Here is an 18,618-nt window from a genome sequence, read left to right on the forward strand (position 1 = left end):
ATTTTTATCTTATTTTACATATGAACACGTATTATATGGTCATTTTAAATAATAAACAATCTAGCAGTTGTTTAAATAACAACTGTTGACTAGATTTTCAATTTAACACGCTAATAATGAGTGAGGATGTAAGTGAAGTTCAGTCTGACTAATTAAAACAAAAATTTCTTAGAAAACAAATACCATAATTAGATCATTGGATGAAGATGTAGTATGAATTCAAGTTTTTAAAGTTGTAAGAAATAGCCGACTTAAGTTTGAGATCAGTTTACTATTCAACAACAAATTATTTTTGATTTCACAGTACTTCAGCCTTTGAATACACAGTGGTATGTGCAACCTGAATTAGTAAACTATTTAAAATTCACTAAAACTAAACTCTGATAACTTCTTGTTAATACTTCTTGTTAATAAATAACAAAATACGCGGTAGAACTCTCTAATCAGTGATCGGGTTAATCCGCATTGCATCATCACTATTTTTTTGTACAAGCCTCTTTGACTCGCACGTAGACTATTAGTGACCTGAAATTGAGAAGTAAGAGATTTTATCATTATTTAAAGGTGTGAATGTCCATAAACATGAAAAACCGTCCAAAGAATAGTTCAAACCTTCATACTCAGATTTCGACGTTCATTGACTTTTAACCTTGGGTTCAACGACAAATAGGACTACATTCGACTGAGGTTGTATCACATGCCAGGAAACAGACTCTGATATACGTACCTATGCCTGTTACCCCTCGTGGAGGAGCATAGGCCTCCCACCGACATTTTCCATCAAACTCTGTCATGAGAAATCCTTCTCAATTGCTACCAGTTGCTATTCATTCTTTTGATGTCTGCTTCCTCTTCCCAACGCAATGTGTTCTTCGGTCTCCCTATTTTCCTTTCACCCTCAGGTTTCTAGTCTATGCGTTACCTCGCGGTGCATTTTGATGATTTCCTCCATGTATTTCCTATCCACTCCCCGCGTCTTTTCCTAATTTTCTCTTCAGCTGGTTTACCCTCTGCCACAGTAGGTTTTTGCTCATTACATCCGACCGAAGGACGTTCAGTATCTTGCGGAGAAAATTTTTTATAAATACTTTCACGTTTTTGATGATGGTTATGGTAGTCCTCTAAGTTTCAGCTCCGCACAGTAGAACTGTAGGACCTGAAAAGTAAACAATCTCGAGGTAATATGAAAACAAACTATTTCAAGAATACTCTCTAAGGATATATGAAATGTAATTAGATTGCTAAAAAATAAATCACTTTAAAATCAGTCAGTATATTGAATGGTAATAAGTAATAAATATCCACTTTTCTCCTGACTTCATTTAATCGAAAGTGTTTCTCGGTCATTCATCTACATATTCTTAAGAGTCCACCTTCAGACACATTTGAAGTTTTCCATTTAACTACTATTGATAAAGACAAAGTACTTATTGGAATAAAAGTTAACAAGGTGATTTGTAAAGCTCTTAAATCAGAATAAAATTAATAGAACCTTTATAAAGACATTATATGTGAAAATTATATTTCATCCAGCAAACTTGCCTTAATTTGTTCAGGGTAACCGTTGAAATTATTTGAATTTCAATCGCTGAGATTATTTGAAATATAATTTTCACATATAATGACATCTCTATACTTGGTGCCCAAGTTTTGTCAAACTTTGTAAAGACAGTGTTATTTCAAACCTCTCAACTTACTGAAGTCATAAAGCGACCTAAATTAGACAACCATTGAAAACCTAGAAGCACTGGATGGTCGTATCGCTCTCTAGGGACTCTTCAACGGTATGCGACCAGAATCTCCAGTCTCTTGTGTGAACGCCTAACCCTTAGACTACTGGGCCGGAATCCAGTTATGTACAAATCTAACTTCAATCAATCCAGAATGCTGAATGACCATCTTCCTCGACGTGTGTTTATCAGGGAGGGCTTAATAATTATTTTTGTGGATATCATTTGCCATCTATTTTTCATTTATGCTTCATTGTTTGCACACTGGTGATCAAGTAACATTAGGATGAAATCCTATCACGAGTTAGGCTGTATTTCGGCACGACTTATCAGATTTGTTCAGATCCTAATTTGGGAGAATTTCTTATGTACAGGTTGAGAAATATTCTAGTTTGAAAGTATCTTTCGATCAAAGAATTTTAGGGTTACACATACGTTACGTTTTGGAATGCATCAATGTAAAGCTTTTCTGACCATTAGTGATACAAAACATTGATAGTATTTCACGAAAATAATCTATTGGATTTTAATTCATTTGTAAAGTCTTAAACCCTGTTGTTGTTAATGTCAAGGACTGTAATCGACCAGTTTCTTTTGGCACGTGTGGTTCCTGAGCACAAGCCAGTGGTTATGGGGAATCAGTCGCTAAATGGATAACTTGTTGGACATTCGAAGTCAAAGGCGTAAACATCAACATGGGAGTGAGTAGATACAGCTGAATAATTATAGGTAGGACGAATCTGGCGTCCTAGATTTTAATGTTAGCCATCACCGAAATTTGATTTTAAACACATCTTGAACTATTGAAAATGTACACAAATTAACGAAGTATCAGTGATTATTAATTGTTAGTTTTCTCCAAAAACTCTGTCATATCCTGGTCGTATTTCTTCATCTTCCAATCATAGATCAATAGAAAAATGTGTATTTTTTGCACTAATTTATTACGTAACAAAAACGCAAAGGTATAAATTAGATTTCGGTTAATGTATATTTGACTGGAGGCTAGAATAAAAGAAGACAGTACTACGAAATGCAAACTATGATAGTATCTTGGTCCATATTGAATAATAAGATTCTGAGAGATTAAATATCAAGCACACCACCTTATTTCCCAATGAATCAGATCTCCTAATTTTATTTTCAGATCTCAGTATGATTAACGCGAGATTATATTTTTGAATTTAATAGTTACCATTTTAAATAAAGTCCCTTTCAACACATTTTGTCTTGCAGCAATCCATATCATGTCTGGCTGAACGATAATTTTCTCATTCACTTGAATGTAATTTATTAGTAGGAATCTTTCTGAATACCCTGAAAACCCTTCCAAACCAATCGTGATTGAATAAGTTAAACCATAAGTTGACCCTAATCTAATATAGAAATGTTTAGGATTGTACGGAGTCACAGTAATATCTTTTGGGTACACAAAGCAATCTAAATGTACCGAAAAACTGTATACACTTTACTCTTGGATGATTGGTTTTCGTAGGCATATTTCAAGTGTTGTCCAGTAAACAAAATTTGCGACCAAGTCAAATGTTAAATTTGTTGTTTTGACACTTCATGACAATCTTCAATGGGGCTGAACACATTCCTAGTAAACAATTGAGGTTGCATACTTCCCTATTGTCTTCGTTGGAAAATTTAACCATCCAGGCTTCCGGCTTGCACTTTTCTTCTCGCTATCTCACCAAGATATCTTTCTTGGTCACCTGTTATGATTTTCTTGCTGATCTTTTACATGTGTTCAAATAACGTCTACTGATGAAAATGTTTCAATCAAAAAAAAAAACAAAAAAAAAGGCAAAGCAAGGACCGCATTTCTACAATTGAAGAACATATGGAACTCAAAACAACTGTCCACTAATTTCAAAGTGAAAATATTCAATACGAACATCAAGACAGTTAGTTCTACTGTATGGAGCTGAAACGTGGAGAACTACTACAACCATTGTCAAGAAGGTACAAGTATTTATAAACAGTTGTCTACGCAAAATACTCAACATTCAATGGCCGGATACTATCAGCAACAGCGTTTTATGGGAGAGGACAAACCAGCTTCCAGATGAAGAGGAAATTAGGAAAAGACGTTGGAAGTGGATCAGACATACATCAAGGAAATCACCGAACTGCAGCACGAGGCAAGCCGGAAGTGAAACGGAAGAGAAGAAGGCCAAAGAACACATTACGCCGAGAAATAGAAGCAGATATGAAAAGGATGAATAACAACTGGAAAAAACTGGAAAGGAATGTTTTCGACAGGGTTGAATGGAGAATGCTGGTGTACAGTCTATGCTCCTCGACGAGGGGTAACAGGCGTAAGTAAGCAAGTAGGATGAAAATGTTTGTCAGCACAACTGAAATATATGATGCAGGTTTCATTTGGTTTCTTACTCATTACCATGTGATCTTTTGATGGTTAGTTTTTTATCAAGGGTTTATTTTACGAGATACGGTTGTTAACCCCATTCCCAACCTTCTTCTTTTACCCGGGCGTGGGACAGGCAGTAACCTAAAAGGTTACTCTAGATATAATTTCATTACCTTTAGCTTCACGATATCACCTTGTTCATCGAAATTCTAATTACAAAGATTCAGAGGGAACAGGTTTTATTGAAATAAATCACACTTCTGTTTCTTGACGCTACTAAACTTAGTGTAGTGGATCAAAATGAAAACATGATGATTCGTATGAATAACCAGATGTTTGTTGTGTAGTAAACTTCTGCTGTATTTCAAAATCAAAGTGACTTTCAAATAACATTGTCAATTAGAAACTGTACCATATTATTATCAACTGCGAATTTACAGAAAACAGCTAATTTTGTCTGATTCTAGAAGGCATGCTATCTAGTGATTTTCTGGAAGATCTTTTCTCCTTTACGGATCTAAAAGTTATGAAAGCAGTTCTTCCGATAATTAAAAATATATGGGTAAAAACTGATGTATATATTCAAGATTTATGTATCCGCTTTACATTCATGCAGTTTCTTTTATGAAAATCTTAATAATAAGTGTGCGATTGTGGCAAATGTCTATCAAGACTATTAAAAAAGCGCTCTATAATGTTTGAATGTTTAACTTTTAAACTTATCAGTTCTCTATACTTGCAGTTTTCACTCTTCTTGCTGAATGATTCACGGCAGATTGCTTTCGTAAGATACTTCGACCAATAATCGATAGCTTTTAGTACTTTCTTCTAACAATCTTCCACGCATTGTTAGATTAAATAAAAATCAGGCAGTAGTAGTCAGCAAATGATCCTCTAGAAAAACAAATGTAGAATCGGATAGTTCTTTGCAAGTTACTTTCTTATAAACTAAATGTTTCACAAATTTTTCTGTATTGACCGTGGTTGCTTCTGTGCGCTCACTATAATGATTGTATCATAGGTTAGATAATAAAAGATTTCAGGCCGCTATACGTTAAATGACAATATTTTTTGAGCATTTGAACCATAATTTAACTATATTATGCCGATTATCCCAACAAAACTGAAAGAATTTCTTGTCGGAACAGCTATTTCGTATGCAGAAAGCTTGTTTTTCAGCGTACATAGATAAATGTAACAGATGATAAAATTTTATTATAGATGCCAGTAAATATTCCACGATTTGTGGAGTAGTTTATGATTAAAACAAAAGTATTGACATTGCGAAATTCTAACAGTTTGTAAAAGTACATATTACTTCCAGTCAACTGTAGAATTGAGAATGCCTGTGTATTCTTAATTGAAAATTAATATCTAAATTACATACATATCAGTGGCTCCTGATACTGCTTATAAATCTAAAATAAAGCATTCATATCATATAATAGGAAACTCTTACTAAGTTGATGACTGCTGATAGCCACCTACTATTCATTTGATATGGGTTAGTTTATCAAGTTTTAATTTCTCCTTTTTAATTTTCTACCATAAACTTATTACGCAACATGGATTTTGTTTCTCTACAATAGGAAAACTCTTAATTATGGATTAGTGTTTTGTTAGTTAGAAATCTCAGTTCCTAAAATGAAGACTTTTTTGATTAGTGAATAAACATTTTCGTCTAAAATATTCCGTTTTTATCTTCGCAACCAAAAAGCCTGACCAAGCTTAAACAGTCACATAGTTTGTAAGAAAATTAAGAAATCTTGTCAACTTTAAATGGGTAACATTATCATTTATAAGAAAATAAACACTAGGAGCAGCATTTTAAAAAAAGTAATAAAACCAATTTTAAATATGTTTATCACATAAATTTTAATTTCTAAATTAAAAAATCCAACTTAACTTGTTTAACCAAAGTGGATTTATTGTTGACTTTAGTCTCACTCAAATATATTTGACCATTACTTTGTATAGGTGCGTATTTTGTTCACGTATACACGTGAATTGTACCAACGTACATACAAATAAATAATAATTTGTGGTCTATCAATGAAAATTTTTAAGGAATGTGCTTGCGAGCACAAACGCGTTGACTGGTTGATAAGTACCGGTTTACTTGTGATGCTTTTTTACTGTCAGATGATTCGTGATCAATATATAATGGGTTTTCAGCAAGCTATGTGAATTAGATTTTATTAGTCGATAGCAACTTCGTACTTTACCCTTCTAATCTAGACGTAAACACAAACATCCACATCAAGTGATTGTGAAAAATGTTATTGAGAAAGCTTCTTAACGCTAGATGAACTCCAATTTATTACTAGGCGAAGTGAGTTATATACATGAAAACAAGCTGTTTAATATCATCAGCATTAATTTCTGAATTCCAAAACTTTCCAATCTCAAATAATTAGCTAACGTTACTCTAATGATGAATTAACAAGTGCAAATAAGTGTAAGTTAAAGGCATAGTATCAACCATGTTAAAAGAGAACTGAATGAATAATTGCACAACTAGAAATAACGACAACAGCATATCATCTGTAGTCTTCAAATATCGGTCTTTCGTTCTGAAAATTAGTGATAATAAACCACTTGTTAGTAATAAGGCTATTCGATGAAATTCGAAATAAACGACATTTTACGCCATCATGCTTAATTATTTATATATGCTTTTGAGATTGCGTGAAACTGGAATTAAGTCGAACGAAAGTTAATCCAAGAAACAAGATGATAGTTAACTGATTTGTGTTCTAAAAAATCGCCAAATATTTTGAAAATAATCATGAGTTCTTCATTCCAACTAAAGGTTGGAAAATGAGGAATACTAATTCTGAGATAGTAAGGCACAAATTCTCTTCTCGCCTACAAGATTCTTTTCATAAATTAGACTAATTCGCTAATTGAAGATTTCTCACAGAATAATCGGTTTCAACACGGGATGTTAGTAAAATCCCAAAAGCAATATATTTAGTTAGTGCAACCAACTAACCTCCGAATAATTTTAAACATATTCTTGTTCATCGAGAAAACATACTACTTTGAAATATAGAAGAGGCAAAATGTTATTTTATGACATAAATAACTTCTCAAATTCGAGGAAGATATAAACACTCGCTTGTAGAATCAAGTGAAGTCTATTGTCTAACAAAGTAATTATTATTGAGACACTGATCGATATTATTATTGTTATTATTATCATTATTGTAGTTACGATAGTCTGTTTCATGTAATCGTTTTGCGTCAATACATAACAACAATATTAACGTGAATAGTAGTGGTTGTGGTGGTGGCGTTGGTGTGATTGTGATTATGATTGTTGGAAGTTCATACTTGTCATGTTGTTTGTTCTCTTCCGGTATGTTTAGTTGGACTATTAGTGAATGAACAGAATATTAAGATGAATATGTAATGAATGCAAAGGATTTGTTAACAATTGATTTAAAAAAATTGATAGGAACGAAAGTAAGTGAATGTGATTGGCTGAGTGGACGATGTGTACCATGTAATGATTGGTGTAATCACATCATTTTTATCTTCGTACTATGATAGAAGTTTGTCTATGTATTCGGATTCCGAGAATACACTGTTTCTTCGTACCTATTATGTTGTAAATATAAGTTCACTTTCATCAAGTTGAAAAAAACGACTACCATATGAACTGTTTTACTGATCTTTATTTCTGTACAATGATGCTACATACGGAGAGATCATAAAACAAAATATCCATCACATGTTATACTTAGGTAAAAATTAACATATGTCATCAACTATACTTCGAATTTACAGTAGTTAGTGATATCTTGATTGACACTCGGTTTTGAAATTGTACAGTCTAACACCCTGAGATTTTCCATAAGCCTTTATCCTGTTGATCATCTAAACCAGTTTTCTTATGTGAACTGACTTTCAATTTACTAGGTTAACACCACAAATAATTATACACTTGACTGGAGACCTTACTTACTTTTGTTTTAAAGAGACTATGAAGTTAAACTGGGTTATAATGACCCATATACTCATTTACGTATCAGTTCATGCTATGAGATATCGATGTAAAATGACTATGAACCACTAGAATCTATCCATGCAAGCTCAGTATGATGATGACCATAGTCATTTACTTCCACAAAGTATTATTGATTTACATTGGTTTCAGGGTGACTTAGTGGGAAAATCGTATGATTAAAGTGATTTACACAAATCTCTTTTAGTAAAACCATCACAATATGTCCTACCTTAAATAAACCAAACGGAAAACTAAAGGAATTATGAGAATATTCAAATTTTTGAAAATGTAAACTGTATACTAAGTCAAATGACTCTAATTATAGGCACACTGTACTCTTAAACCACTTATTTAGAGAACCAGTAATTAATATTTTAATTCAGCTCTTGTGTCTGTAACTAAGGTCAAAAATAGTGGAGTTTCATGTGAAAAAAACAGCATGAATTTCTTTAACATAATAAAATGCACATCGTTATTCGGTGTTACGCACTAACCGATGAACTGTGTATATCAATTCATTCGGATTCATGGTTTTACATTGATAAGTGGTGATGATATCTAGCTGTATAAATTGTTGTGAGTTTTTCTTACTAACCGAATTCACTAAGCTGAGTGAACGTTTGAGAAATCAAAAAAATCCATGTTATTTTGAAGACAAAATCAAGTCTGTTTTCCACTGTGTATCAGTGTATTAATCACTATGATAGTAAATTACTGCTTATTTTATTCGAAAATTAAATACAATCAAGTTTTACAATGACTAGCTGTGGAATTCAAAAAGCATATATCTTCTAATTAGGTAATTCATTACACTATCGTGAGATTTCGACCAAACGTCAAGAAATGATTTTCAGAATTTCGGCAACTGGGACATAGGAGATAACCATTTGGAAATAACTCACATTTTATGGTTTATTAAACTGGGTTATTCAACAATAATTGGACTAATTGATACAACACAGCATTCATAAATTACAAATAATTAAGCTGTTGAAACGATAACATTCCTGCATTGTGATTTCATTAGATTCCCTAAGTATACTGAGACTATAAATAATAAGAGTACATTGATGCTTTTACACTGTTTAAGATCAGGGGTTGAGATTGTTGGTAATTTTATCACTAACCCATGGTGTATTGGTAAATAAATGAGCAAGTGCAGTTTTTGTGTTTACACTATCTTCACAGTCTTCTGTAGATAGAAAAGTAAGTTGATCACTCTAGACAGATTTACCGTTGGACACATCCACGCATTCTCAAGTGTAAATAATTTTAACACATCTATCAACCTTCAAATAGGTAGAAAAAACAGAAGTGGATTACTAACATATTAAGGCATAATTTATTAATCCGTTATTTCAATCTTTCCTCTGTCCATCGTAATTGTATGATTCTCTGAGGCCCATCAGTTGAGTGGATAAATCCCTTTAACATTATTACTGTCAACGCATTTATCGCACTGTTTCTGAGAGATTGACAAATTACTCTTCTTTTCAATCAAATCACTCAATATAACGAAGAAGTTTCGGAAAATCTAACAGTTAAAGTTACTTTGGGAAAGGAATATCATTGGTAAAAGCAGCTTGGAAGAAGTTCTTTGCAACATAATATTTTCAATTTACCGTTGATATGATGTATATCATGAAGTAACAATTTAACCAAACCTTATGTAAGTTTTGGTAACATAACCTTTCTTATCAACTCCTTAGCCTTTAATATTGCTCAACGTTATCAATAATGAATATTAGACGATTGTTTGGTGTTTGTAAAAATCTTGTATCCAAGTCTTAAATATTCTAATTTATTTAACAAAAGCGTATGGTTTAACTCCTATTCAATCTCTACGGAAAATCATTTGTCTTTAGTTTACTTTTTATACCTCCAGCAGCTCCATCCAGTCAAAGATTTACTTAAAATTTTGTTCGTATTGTTAGTTTGATTATTTTCCCAATCATGTATTGTTCAGTTGTCTTTGTGTATTGTATCATCGTTGTATACATAATTATTCTACTTTCTGTTTACATTTTTTCTTCTATTTCAAAGTGCTAAAATGCGCTAACAATCCTGATAACTATTGTCTTGGTGGTAGAGCGACTACACAACCATGTCTGGAAGAATGCTTGGGTGGATGCGAAACTCGTCCTGGCAATTGTAGAGTGAGTTATGTGGTTTTCTTTCCTTTTAATAATTACAACAAAATTTTTACATGTATTCTTAGTTGATATTTTTTGCTTCTATTCTATTTATTTGATATTATATTTACTGCTGGGATGAACAAGACTGAACAAAAATAGTAGAAGCTAATGTAATAAGGTACTACTAGGGCATGGTTTTAAATCGTAATTTACTAGAACATTGTCAGAATATATTAACGTGACGACAGAAGCCCAAGAGTAGGCTGAAAGAAATCCTCCAAACATTTCAATGAAAACATTAAGGTAAGTGATATAATATGCTGACGAACAGTTTAAATTGTTTTATGTGTGTAATTGCTCACGAAGGCTCTGAAAGGTCTCAACCTTGTTACCTTCAATTAATGGATAGTTCTGTGGAGTTGTGATATGTTACGCAACTTTACTGAATTTTAGATGCATCATGCGGATCTGTTTTCGCTCGTCATGTGAATTTACTAAAATCTTAGTGTCAAAAGTGTTCTCATTGAAGGTGATATTCTATCTCAATATTTTCTTGTAGTTTACCGTTTATAAACGTAAGCACTTTACAGTTCTCTTACGTAATTCGATACAACTCTGAAATATAGAAAACGCTTGGAGATTTAAATTCACTTGGTATTGTTTGTTTGAATCTTCCTATAAATGTTTGGGCTATATCGAGGGAATACTCACAGTATGCACATATGCCAATAAGAGACTGATCATTTGCAGTCCTAAACATTGATGGGAAGATTCAAACAAACAATATCAAGTGAATTCAAACTTCACCCCTTTGCACAAGCAAGTGGCTATCAGGACTCAATAGCTAATTGTATAACGTGATGGCGTTTAAAGTGAACGGTACTGCGTTCGAGTCCCAGAGTGAACATCAACTGTGAGTCCCAAATTGGACGAGAGGCGCGTCCTGTATTCCCCCGCTATCCAATATCCATCTTTGCTTATAATGATTAGATATTTAGTTTTACGAGTGGTCTTAGTTAAACTATAAACATGGAAGCAGTATTGCTTACTCCAGGTGTGCGTAAGTAATAGTATCCAATAACACCGCATTCTGTTTGTTTACCTTTCAAGTTAGAATCTATTGAATAATGATGAAATCCCTGAGTAATTTAGAGTCAAAATGGCATGTAACTGTTATACATAGGCCGGATGATCAATTATATGATTAACACAGTATCTCAAAAGATTTTCGTTTGAGATTCTGATGTGTGGAGAGATGAATACGATATTCCGCTGATATAAGGAATGCTAACAATACCAGTTATAAGAGAACAGTTGAGGATAAACGTGCATTTTTCTCTCCCTTCGTCTTTTAACTGAAAAGACATTGAAGATAAAAAGTCTTCAAAAGTAATTTTATGGAGAATCAAGATTTAAATCTTACATTTTGACTCATTTGTCGACTCAATTGTTCATAGTTCACCGTGATATGCTAGCCTTCATCCATCTGCGTTTCAAATTATAATTTAATGGTTAATTGGATGGAGATATGAATAGACAGGATGATAAAACAAAAGTTTTTATTTTTCATTCCAGCTGTTTTACAATATTCAGAAAATGAACTGGTGCTCTGAGATATTATCGAACCAGTGGTTTATGTATTTCGTTTTTAACAAACCTACATTGCTGAGTAACGCTAACGGATCATTTTTTGAATAGATAAATTATCTTTTAGCAATATGATCATAAGTAATTAAGGCACATCCAAATGATTCGGGTCATGCGCCTTGTAATGAAAGCATCTAATGAAACGAGGTATAATTCGTTTTCACGTATTGATTATGAACTTCGTACTTCACAACTTTAAGAAATTTCTTCCGCTAATGTAGAATGGCTATTTTCTCTCTCTCTCTCTCTAAATATAATTAATCTTGTGATATTATCAAAGTTAAATGATCAGTCAATTTTTCACCATTTTCGTGACGAAACCATGAAGTATTCAAAATAAATAATTATCTTATCCTATATATTGTAAATGTTTTGTTCATTATAAAGGATAAAACGAGAAAAGTCGAGTTTTTACTAAACAACAAAGAAGAAATTATGAATAAAATTGATTTTCACCTAATTTCTCTTCATATTTGTTTTGTTAATTTTCGGGGATCTTAGGCATGCAAACATGCTATGAATGATGGCAAATGTGTATCACAATGTCCTCCACCATTGATAGTTAGTCGAGAAGAGAGTAGAACTGTTGCAAATCCAGAATTCAAATATAACTTCCATGACATTTGCGTTAAAAATTGCCCAGGTACGTTAAATCTATCAATTTTGTGATGGTATTAAATCATTAGTTATCAACAATCAGCTGAACGTTATTGTTGTTGCTCACATTTATCGACAGTATCTGCCAGCTGTTTTACCACATTAAAAAATGTAATCGAAAATAAGTTAAGAGGTGTGGAATGTTGTTTAACCGAATGTCCGCTTACCTTCTGTATTTCGTGTATAAACTACTTTTGATTAAAAATTATTGTTTACCTGGTATTTTATTACCGTCTTAAAGAAGTGTCAGGCTTTTTGTTATTGCAGCAATAGGATTTCATGTGATGGAATATTGAATACAGTCGGCTTGCATTCATGTTATGCGGAATATAATAATTTAGTTTTAATTAACACTATAGTTGCTTTTTAAATCTTCAGTTAAGTAGTCTCTTTAGAGATTTATTTCATCTTTATGCTCATCTACATTGTTGTCGATAAATACACTGATTAATGATTCTTAGCTCAAATAGTAATATTATGCTTAGTATTTACAGTCACTCTTTTATGTACATGTATAAATCGGTCGTTTTTTTTTTGAATATGTACTTCTTGTACACGAAGTATTCAACCTCTGAAAACTATTATTTGTTTAACTGCAGGCAGTTGTACTAAATACATTAAAAAAAAGACAATATTAGGGCATTTAAAACTACCAATGAGATGGTTGTGGTCACATTGGGCATATCGGCATACAACATTGGACGTATATTTGACTGTTTACTTGACACTTAATCAGGATCTGTGATTGAACTACTACACACTAGCACATACTAAATAAGTTTACAGACGTTTACGGAAGCTCAACTTTTTGTCAAACAAGAACAAGCATTGTGGGATGAAGTGAATGTTACAAACATCATAACTTTGTAAAACATCTTGTTTATTTATACAAATCAGTGCGTAGGTGGGAGGTTTAAAGCTCACAAAAAGAAATGAATTTACGTCATCCCACAATACTTGCTGTACACGAAACAACGGAACTAATTTCAAAAACCTCATATTACTGAATAATTCTTATTTTCTTGACTGTAGAGCATCTTGACAGTGGACAGTTTTTAAAATAAAGAGGGAAAATGTAGCAATTACAATTTTAACAGATAACTTTACCTGTTACCTCTCGGAGAGCATATGCCACTGACTAGGCTTCTTCAATCAACTCTGTCCTGAGCTCTCTATTCCAGCTATCTCCAAGTTTTATTCACTCTTTTGATGTTTACCTCTAATTCCCAACACAATGTGTTTTTCAGTCTGCTTCTTTTCCTTTTACCTTGGAGATTCCAATTTAGGGCTTACCTCGTAATGCAGCTTGATGATTCCTGCAATCTGCTCTATCCACCACAAAGGTCTTTTCCTAATTTCCTTATCAACTGAAAGCTGATCGTTTTTGCAAATGAGACGCAGTAAATCACATTAGTGTAATGAGTAACGTAGAGATAGTATATTCTCAGTAATGAAAGGATTTCACGCGCTTTTTGTAATTGGATCTTGGAATGTATATTGAAAACAGCAAGCTTTATTGACTTTTAATCAATAATTCTATTTATCTTATCACTGGTATAATAAGTCCTTTACAGTTAGAACAAACGATATTGAGAGACCAGTGTTGAACTTTAATAGACAGTTAAAATGAAGATTTTTGTAGACGTAGAAGAATCTTTAGGATTGGTTTTTAGCGTATTAAACTAGATAATAAAATTATTTTTGAAATCCATTAACCAACCAAGTGAATTTCTATATAAAGTATATTAAAATATGAACAGCTTGCAACTGAAATAATTTGTGTGTGCTGTATGACTGGATAATACTACTCAATAGATAATTTAATATTATGCACTTCGGCTTTACTAGACTTTATGTTCATCTGTGGTTTAGCTTCCTTCTACAACTTACTTGAAATACATATTCAAAATGCAATAATTCATCACAAGAAACTAATTTTTCAGCTTATAAACTTACTTACTTACGCCTGTTACCCCTCGTCGAGGAGCATAGGCCGCTCACCAGCATTCTCCATCCAACTATGTCCTGAGCCTACCTTTCCAGTTCTTTCCAGTTCACATTCATCCTTTTCATATCTGCTTCTATTTCACGGCGTAATGTGTTCTTTGGCCTTCCTCTTTTCTGCTTCCCTTCCGGATTCCAAGTTAGGGATTGAATCGTGATGCACATTGGTGATTTCCTTAATGTATGTCTGATCCACTTCCAACGTCTTTTCCTAATTTCCTCTTCATCTGGAAGCTGGTTTGTCCTCTCCCATAAAACGCTGTTGCTGATAGTATCCGGCCATTGAATGTTGAGTATTTTGCGTAGACAACTGTTTATAAATACTTGTACCTTCCTGATGATGGTTGTAGTAGTTCTCCACGTTTCAGCTCCATACAGTAGGACTGTCTTCACGTTCGTATTAAAGATTCTGACCTTGAAATTGGTTGAGAGTTGTTTTGAGTTCCATATGTTCTTCAATTGTAGAAATGCGGTCCTTGCTTTGCCAATCCTCGCCTTTACGTCTGCATCAGATCCTCCTTGTTTATCAACGATGCTCCCCAGGTACTTGAATGTTTACACCTCTTCCAGAGTTTCGCCATCAAGTGTGATTGGGTTGGTGTTCTCCGTGTTGTATTTGAGGACCTTGCTTTTTCCTTTGTGAATGTGGAAGAGAGAGAGGGCTAGGTCATCTGCGAAGTCCAAATCATCTAATTGATTCTGAGAAGTCCATTGTATTCCATATTTCCTTTCAGATGTCGAATTCTTCATAATCCAGTCAATCACTAGAAGGAAGAGGAATGGGGAGAGTAGACAGCCTTGTCTGACTCCGGTCCTTACTGGAAATGCATCTGTCAGCTGTCCTCTATGCATGACTTTGCACTGTAGTCCATCGTATGAGTTTTGGATAATGTTGACAATCTTTTCAGGAACTCCATAGTGTCGAAGAAGTTTCCATAATGTTCTCCTGTCCACGCTGTCAAACGCCTTCTCATAGTCAATGAAGTTGACGTATAGTGATGAGTTCCACTCGACTGATTGTTCAACGATGATCTGTAGTGTCGCAATCTGGTCTGTGCACGACCGATCCTTACGGAATCCAGCCTGTTGTTCCCTAAGGTCGGCGTCTACTGCTCTTTCATCCGATTCAGAAGCACTCTGTTGAAAACTTTTCCTGGTACTGATAACAAACTGATGCCTCTGTAACTCTCAAATTTGCACAGATCTCCTTTCTTTGGTATCTTGATGAGATATCCTTCTTTCCAGTCCATTGGCACTTGTTCCTCTTCCCAAATCTTCTTGAATACAAGGTGAAGCATGTTTGCAGTTATTTCAATGTCTGACTTCAGTGCTTCAGCTGGTATATTGTCAGGTCCTGCCGCCTTCCCACTTTTGATTTGTCTGATGGCCATCTTGACTTCTTCGATCGTTGGTGGAGTGACATCTATAGGAAGGTCAGTGTATGCTGCTTCGATGTTCGGTGGATTCAATGGGGCTGGTCTATTCAACAGTTCGTCGAAGTACTCTACCCATCTTTTCCTCTGTTCTTGAATCTCCGTGATTGTCTTTCCTTCTTTGTCCTTGACCGGTCTCTCTGGTTTGCTATATCTTCCTGCCAATTTCTTCGTTGTATCATATAGTTGTTTCATATTCCCTTCTCTTGTAGCTTTTTCCGCCGCCGTTGCTAGTTCTCCCATGTATTTCTGATTGTCGGCTTTAATGCTTTTCTTCACTTCCCTGTTTGCTTCTGCATAGTCTGCTTGTGCTTTGACTTTCTCTGCTCGTGTTCGGCTGTTGTTCATTGCTAGTTTCTTGTTCTTCCTTTCTTGAATTTTGTCCAGGGTTCCCATAGAGATCCATTCCTTGTGATGATGCTTCTTGGGACCAAGAACCTCCTGACACGTCGAAGTTAGTGCTTCTTTTATCCCTTTCCAGTTGTCCTCCATCGTAGTTTCTTGTTCTTTCAGTAGATCCTGTAGAGCTTGGAACCTGTTGTTGAGAGTTATCTTGAATTCATTGAGCTCGTCAATATCTCGAAGGAAGGCTGTATTGAACCTTTGTAGTGCTGTTTGTCCAGTTGTCCAGTGTTTCTTTAGCTTCAGTCTCATCTTGGCCACAACCAGGTGGTGATCTGAAGCTATGTCAGCTCCTCTCCGGGTTCTCACATCTTCCATTGATCTTCGGATTTTTTTGTTGATATAGATGTGATCTATCTGGTTCTCTGTGGTTTGGTCCGGTGAGATCCATGTAGCTTTATGTATGCGCTTGTGTGGGAATATTGTGCCACCTATAACCAATTTGTTGAATGCACATAGGTTTGCAAGTCTCTCCCCATTTTCATTTCTCTCTCCTATTCCATGTCGTCCAATTACATCTTCATGTCCTGTGTTGTCCACTCCAACTTTAGCATTTAGATCTCCCATCAGGATGGTCAGGTCCTTTCGTGAGCACTTTGCTATAATTGATTGCAGCCTTTCATAGAACTGATCTTTATCATCGTCGTTGCTATCATTGGTGGGTGCATGACATTGGATAACGTTCATTGTGATCCTTTGCTTCTTTGTTCTGAATGATGCTTTGATTATCCTGGGTCCATGAGATTCCCATCCTACAATTGCATTTCGTGCTTCTCTGAACAGCATTAGAGCAACTCCCGGAGTGTGTGGAGCATTTTCTTCTTCGCGACCGGAGTGTAGAAGCATCTCTTCCGTACCTAGCCTTTGTTGTCTAGCTTGTGTCCAATGGGTTTCGCTGATTTCGAGTACTGCCAAGTTGTATCTCTTCATTTCCATTGCTATTTGACTGGTCTTCCCTGTCTCCCACATTGTCCGGACGTTTCATGTAGCTATAAAGAGTGCTTCTCTGGTTGTTAAAAGGTGCATCGGCCTCGTGACTTCCGAAAAATTTCGGCTTTCATCATGAGACGTCATAATTCTTCCTTCAACTTGGAGGGCAGAGTTTAAATGGTTTAAATTATTTTTTCTGGTTAGCGTTTTTTTAGCGAGTTAGCTTTTCTACGAGATGGGGTCGCTAACCCCATGCCCAACCCTCCTCCTTTGTGTGGGCTTGGGACCGGCAGTAACTCTAGAAGAGCTACAGGCGGAGTTAGCTTATAAAAGGTAGTAATATATATAAGCTGAACAAAAATCAGCTTGTCTAAATTCTTAATCTGACAACGTGGTATATAAGTTCTGCTCTACAAAATCATCAAATATTTTGAAAATAATCATGAGTTCTTCATTCCAACTAAAGGTTGGAAAATGAGGAATACTAATTCTGAGATAGTAAGGCACAAATTCTCTTCTCGCCTACAAGATTCTTTTCATAAATTAGACTAATTCGCTAATTGAAGATTTCTCACAGAATAATCGGTTTCAACACGGGATGTTAGTAAAATCCCAAAAGCAATATATTTAGTTAGTGCAACCAACTAACCTCCGAATAATTTTAAACATATTCTTGTTCATCGAGAAAACATACTACTTTGAAATATAGAAGAGGCAAAATGTTATTTTATGACATAAATAACTTCTCAAATTCGAGGAAGATATAAACACTCGCTTGTAGAATCAAGTGAAGTCTATTGTCTAACAAAGTAATTATTATTGAGACACTGATCGATATTATTATTGTTATTATTATCATTATTGTAGTTACGATAGTCTGTTTCATGTAATCGTTTTGCGTCAATACATAACAACAATATTAACGTGAATAGTAGTGGTTATGGTGGTGGCGTTGGTGTGATTGTGATTATGATTGTTGGAAGTTCATACTTGTCATGTTGTTTGTTCTCTTCCGGTATGTTTAGTTGGACTATTAGTGAATGAACAGAATATTAAGATGAATATGTAATGAATGCAAAGGATTTGTTAACAATTGATTTAAAAAAATTGATAGGAACGAAAGTAAGTGAATGTGATTGGCTGAGTGGACGATGTGTACCATGTAATGATTGGTGTAATCACATCATTTTTATCTTCGTACTATGATAGAAGTTTGTCTATGTATTCGGATTCCGAGAATACACTGTTTCTTCGTACCTATTATGTTGTAAATATAAGTTCACTTTCATCA

General features: G+C 34.4%; 1 protein-coding gene across 4 annotated transcripts in view; it reads left to right on the forward strand.

Moving 5' to 3' along the window:
* Window positions 1-18,618, forward strand: part of Smp_093930.1 — a gene marked incomplete at both ends in the record, with an annotated part of 59,899 nt that overhangs the window by 482 nt on the left and 40,799 nt on the right. For 2 of the 4 annotated variants that reach the window (XM_018788832.1, XM_018788833.1), the window contains 2 exons: window positions 10,162-10,275; window positions 12,403-12,543. In XM_018788832.1, coding sequence (XP_018654338.1) covers window positions 10,162-10,275; window positions 12,403-12,543 — 255 coding nt within the window. Of the gene's footprint in view, window positions 1-10,161; window positions 10,276-12,402; window positions 12,571-18,618 lie in introns of those variants that run through there. The other 2 variants (XM_018788834.1, XM_018788835.1) reach the window with 2 other exon arrangements.

Source organism: Schistosoma mansoni, chromosome W, assembly GCF_000237925.1.
Source record: "Schistosoma mansoni strain Puerto Rico chromosome W, complete genome".
In the NCBI taxonomy this organism is placed as follows: Eukaryota; Metazoa; Platyhelminthes; class Trematoda; order Strigeidida; family Schistosomatidae; genus Schistosoma; species Schistosoma mansoni.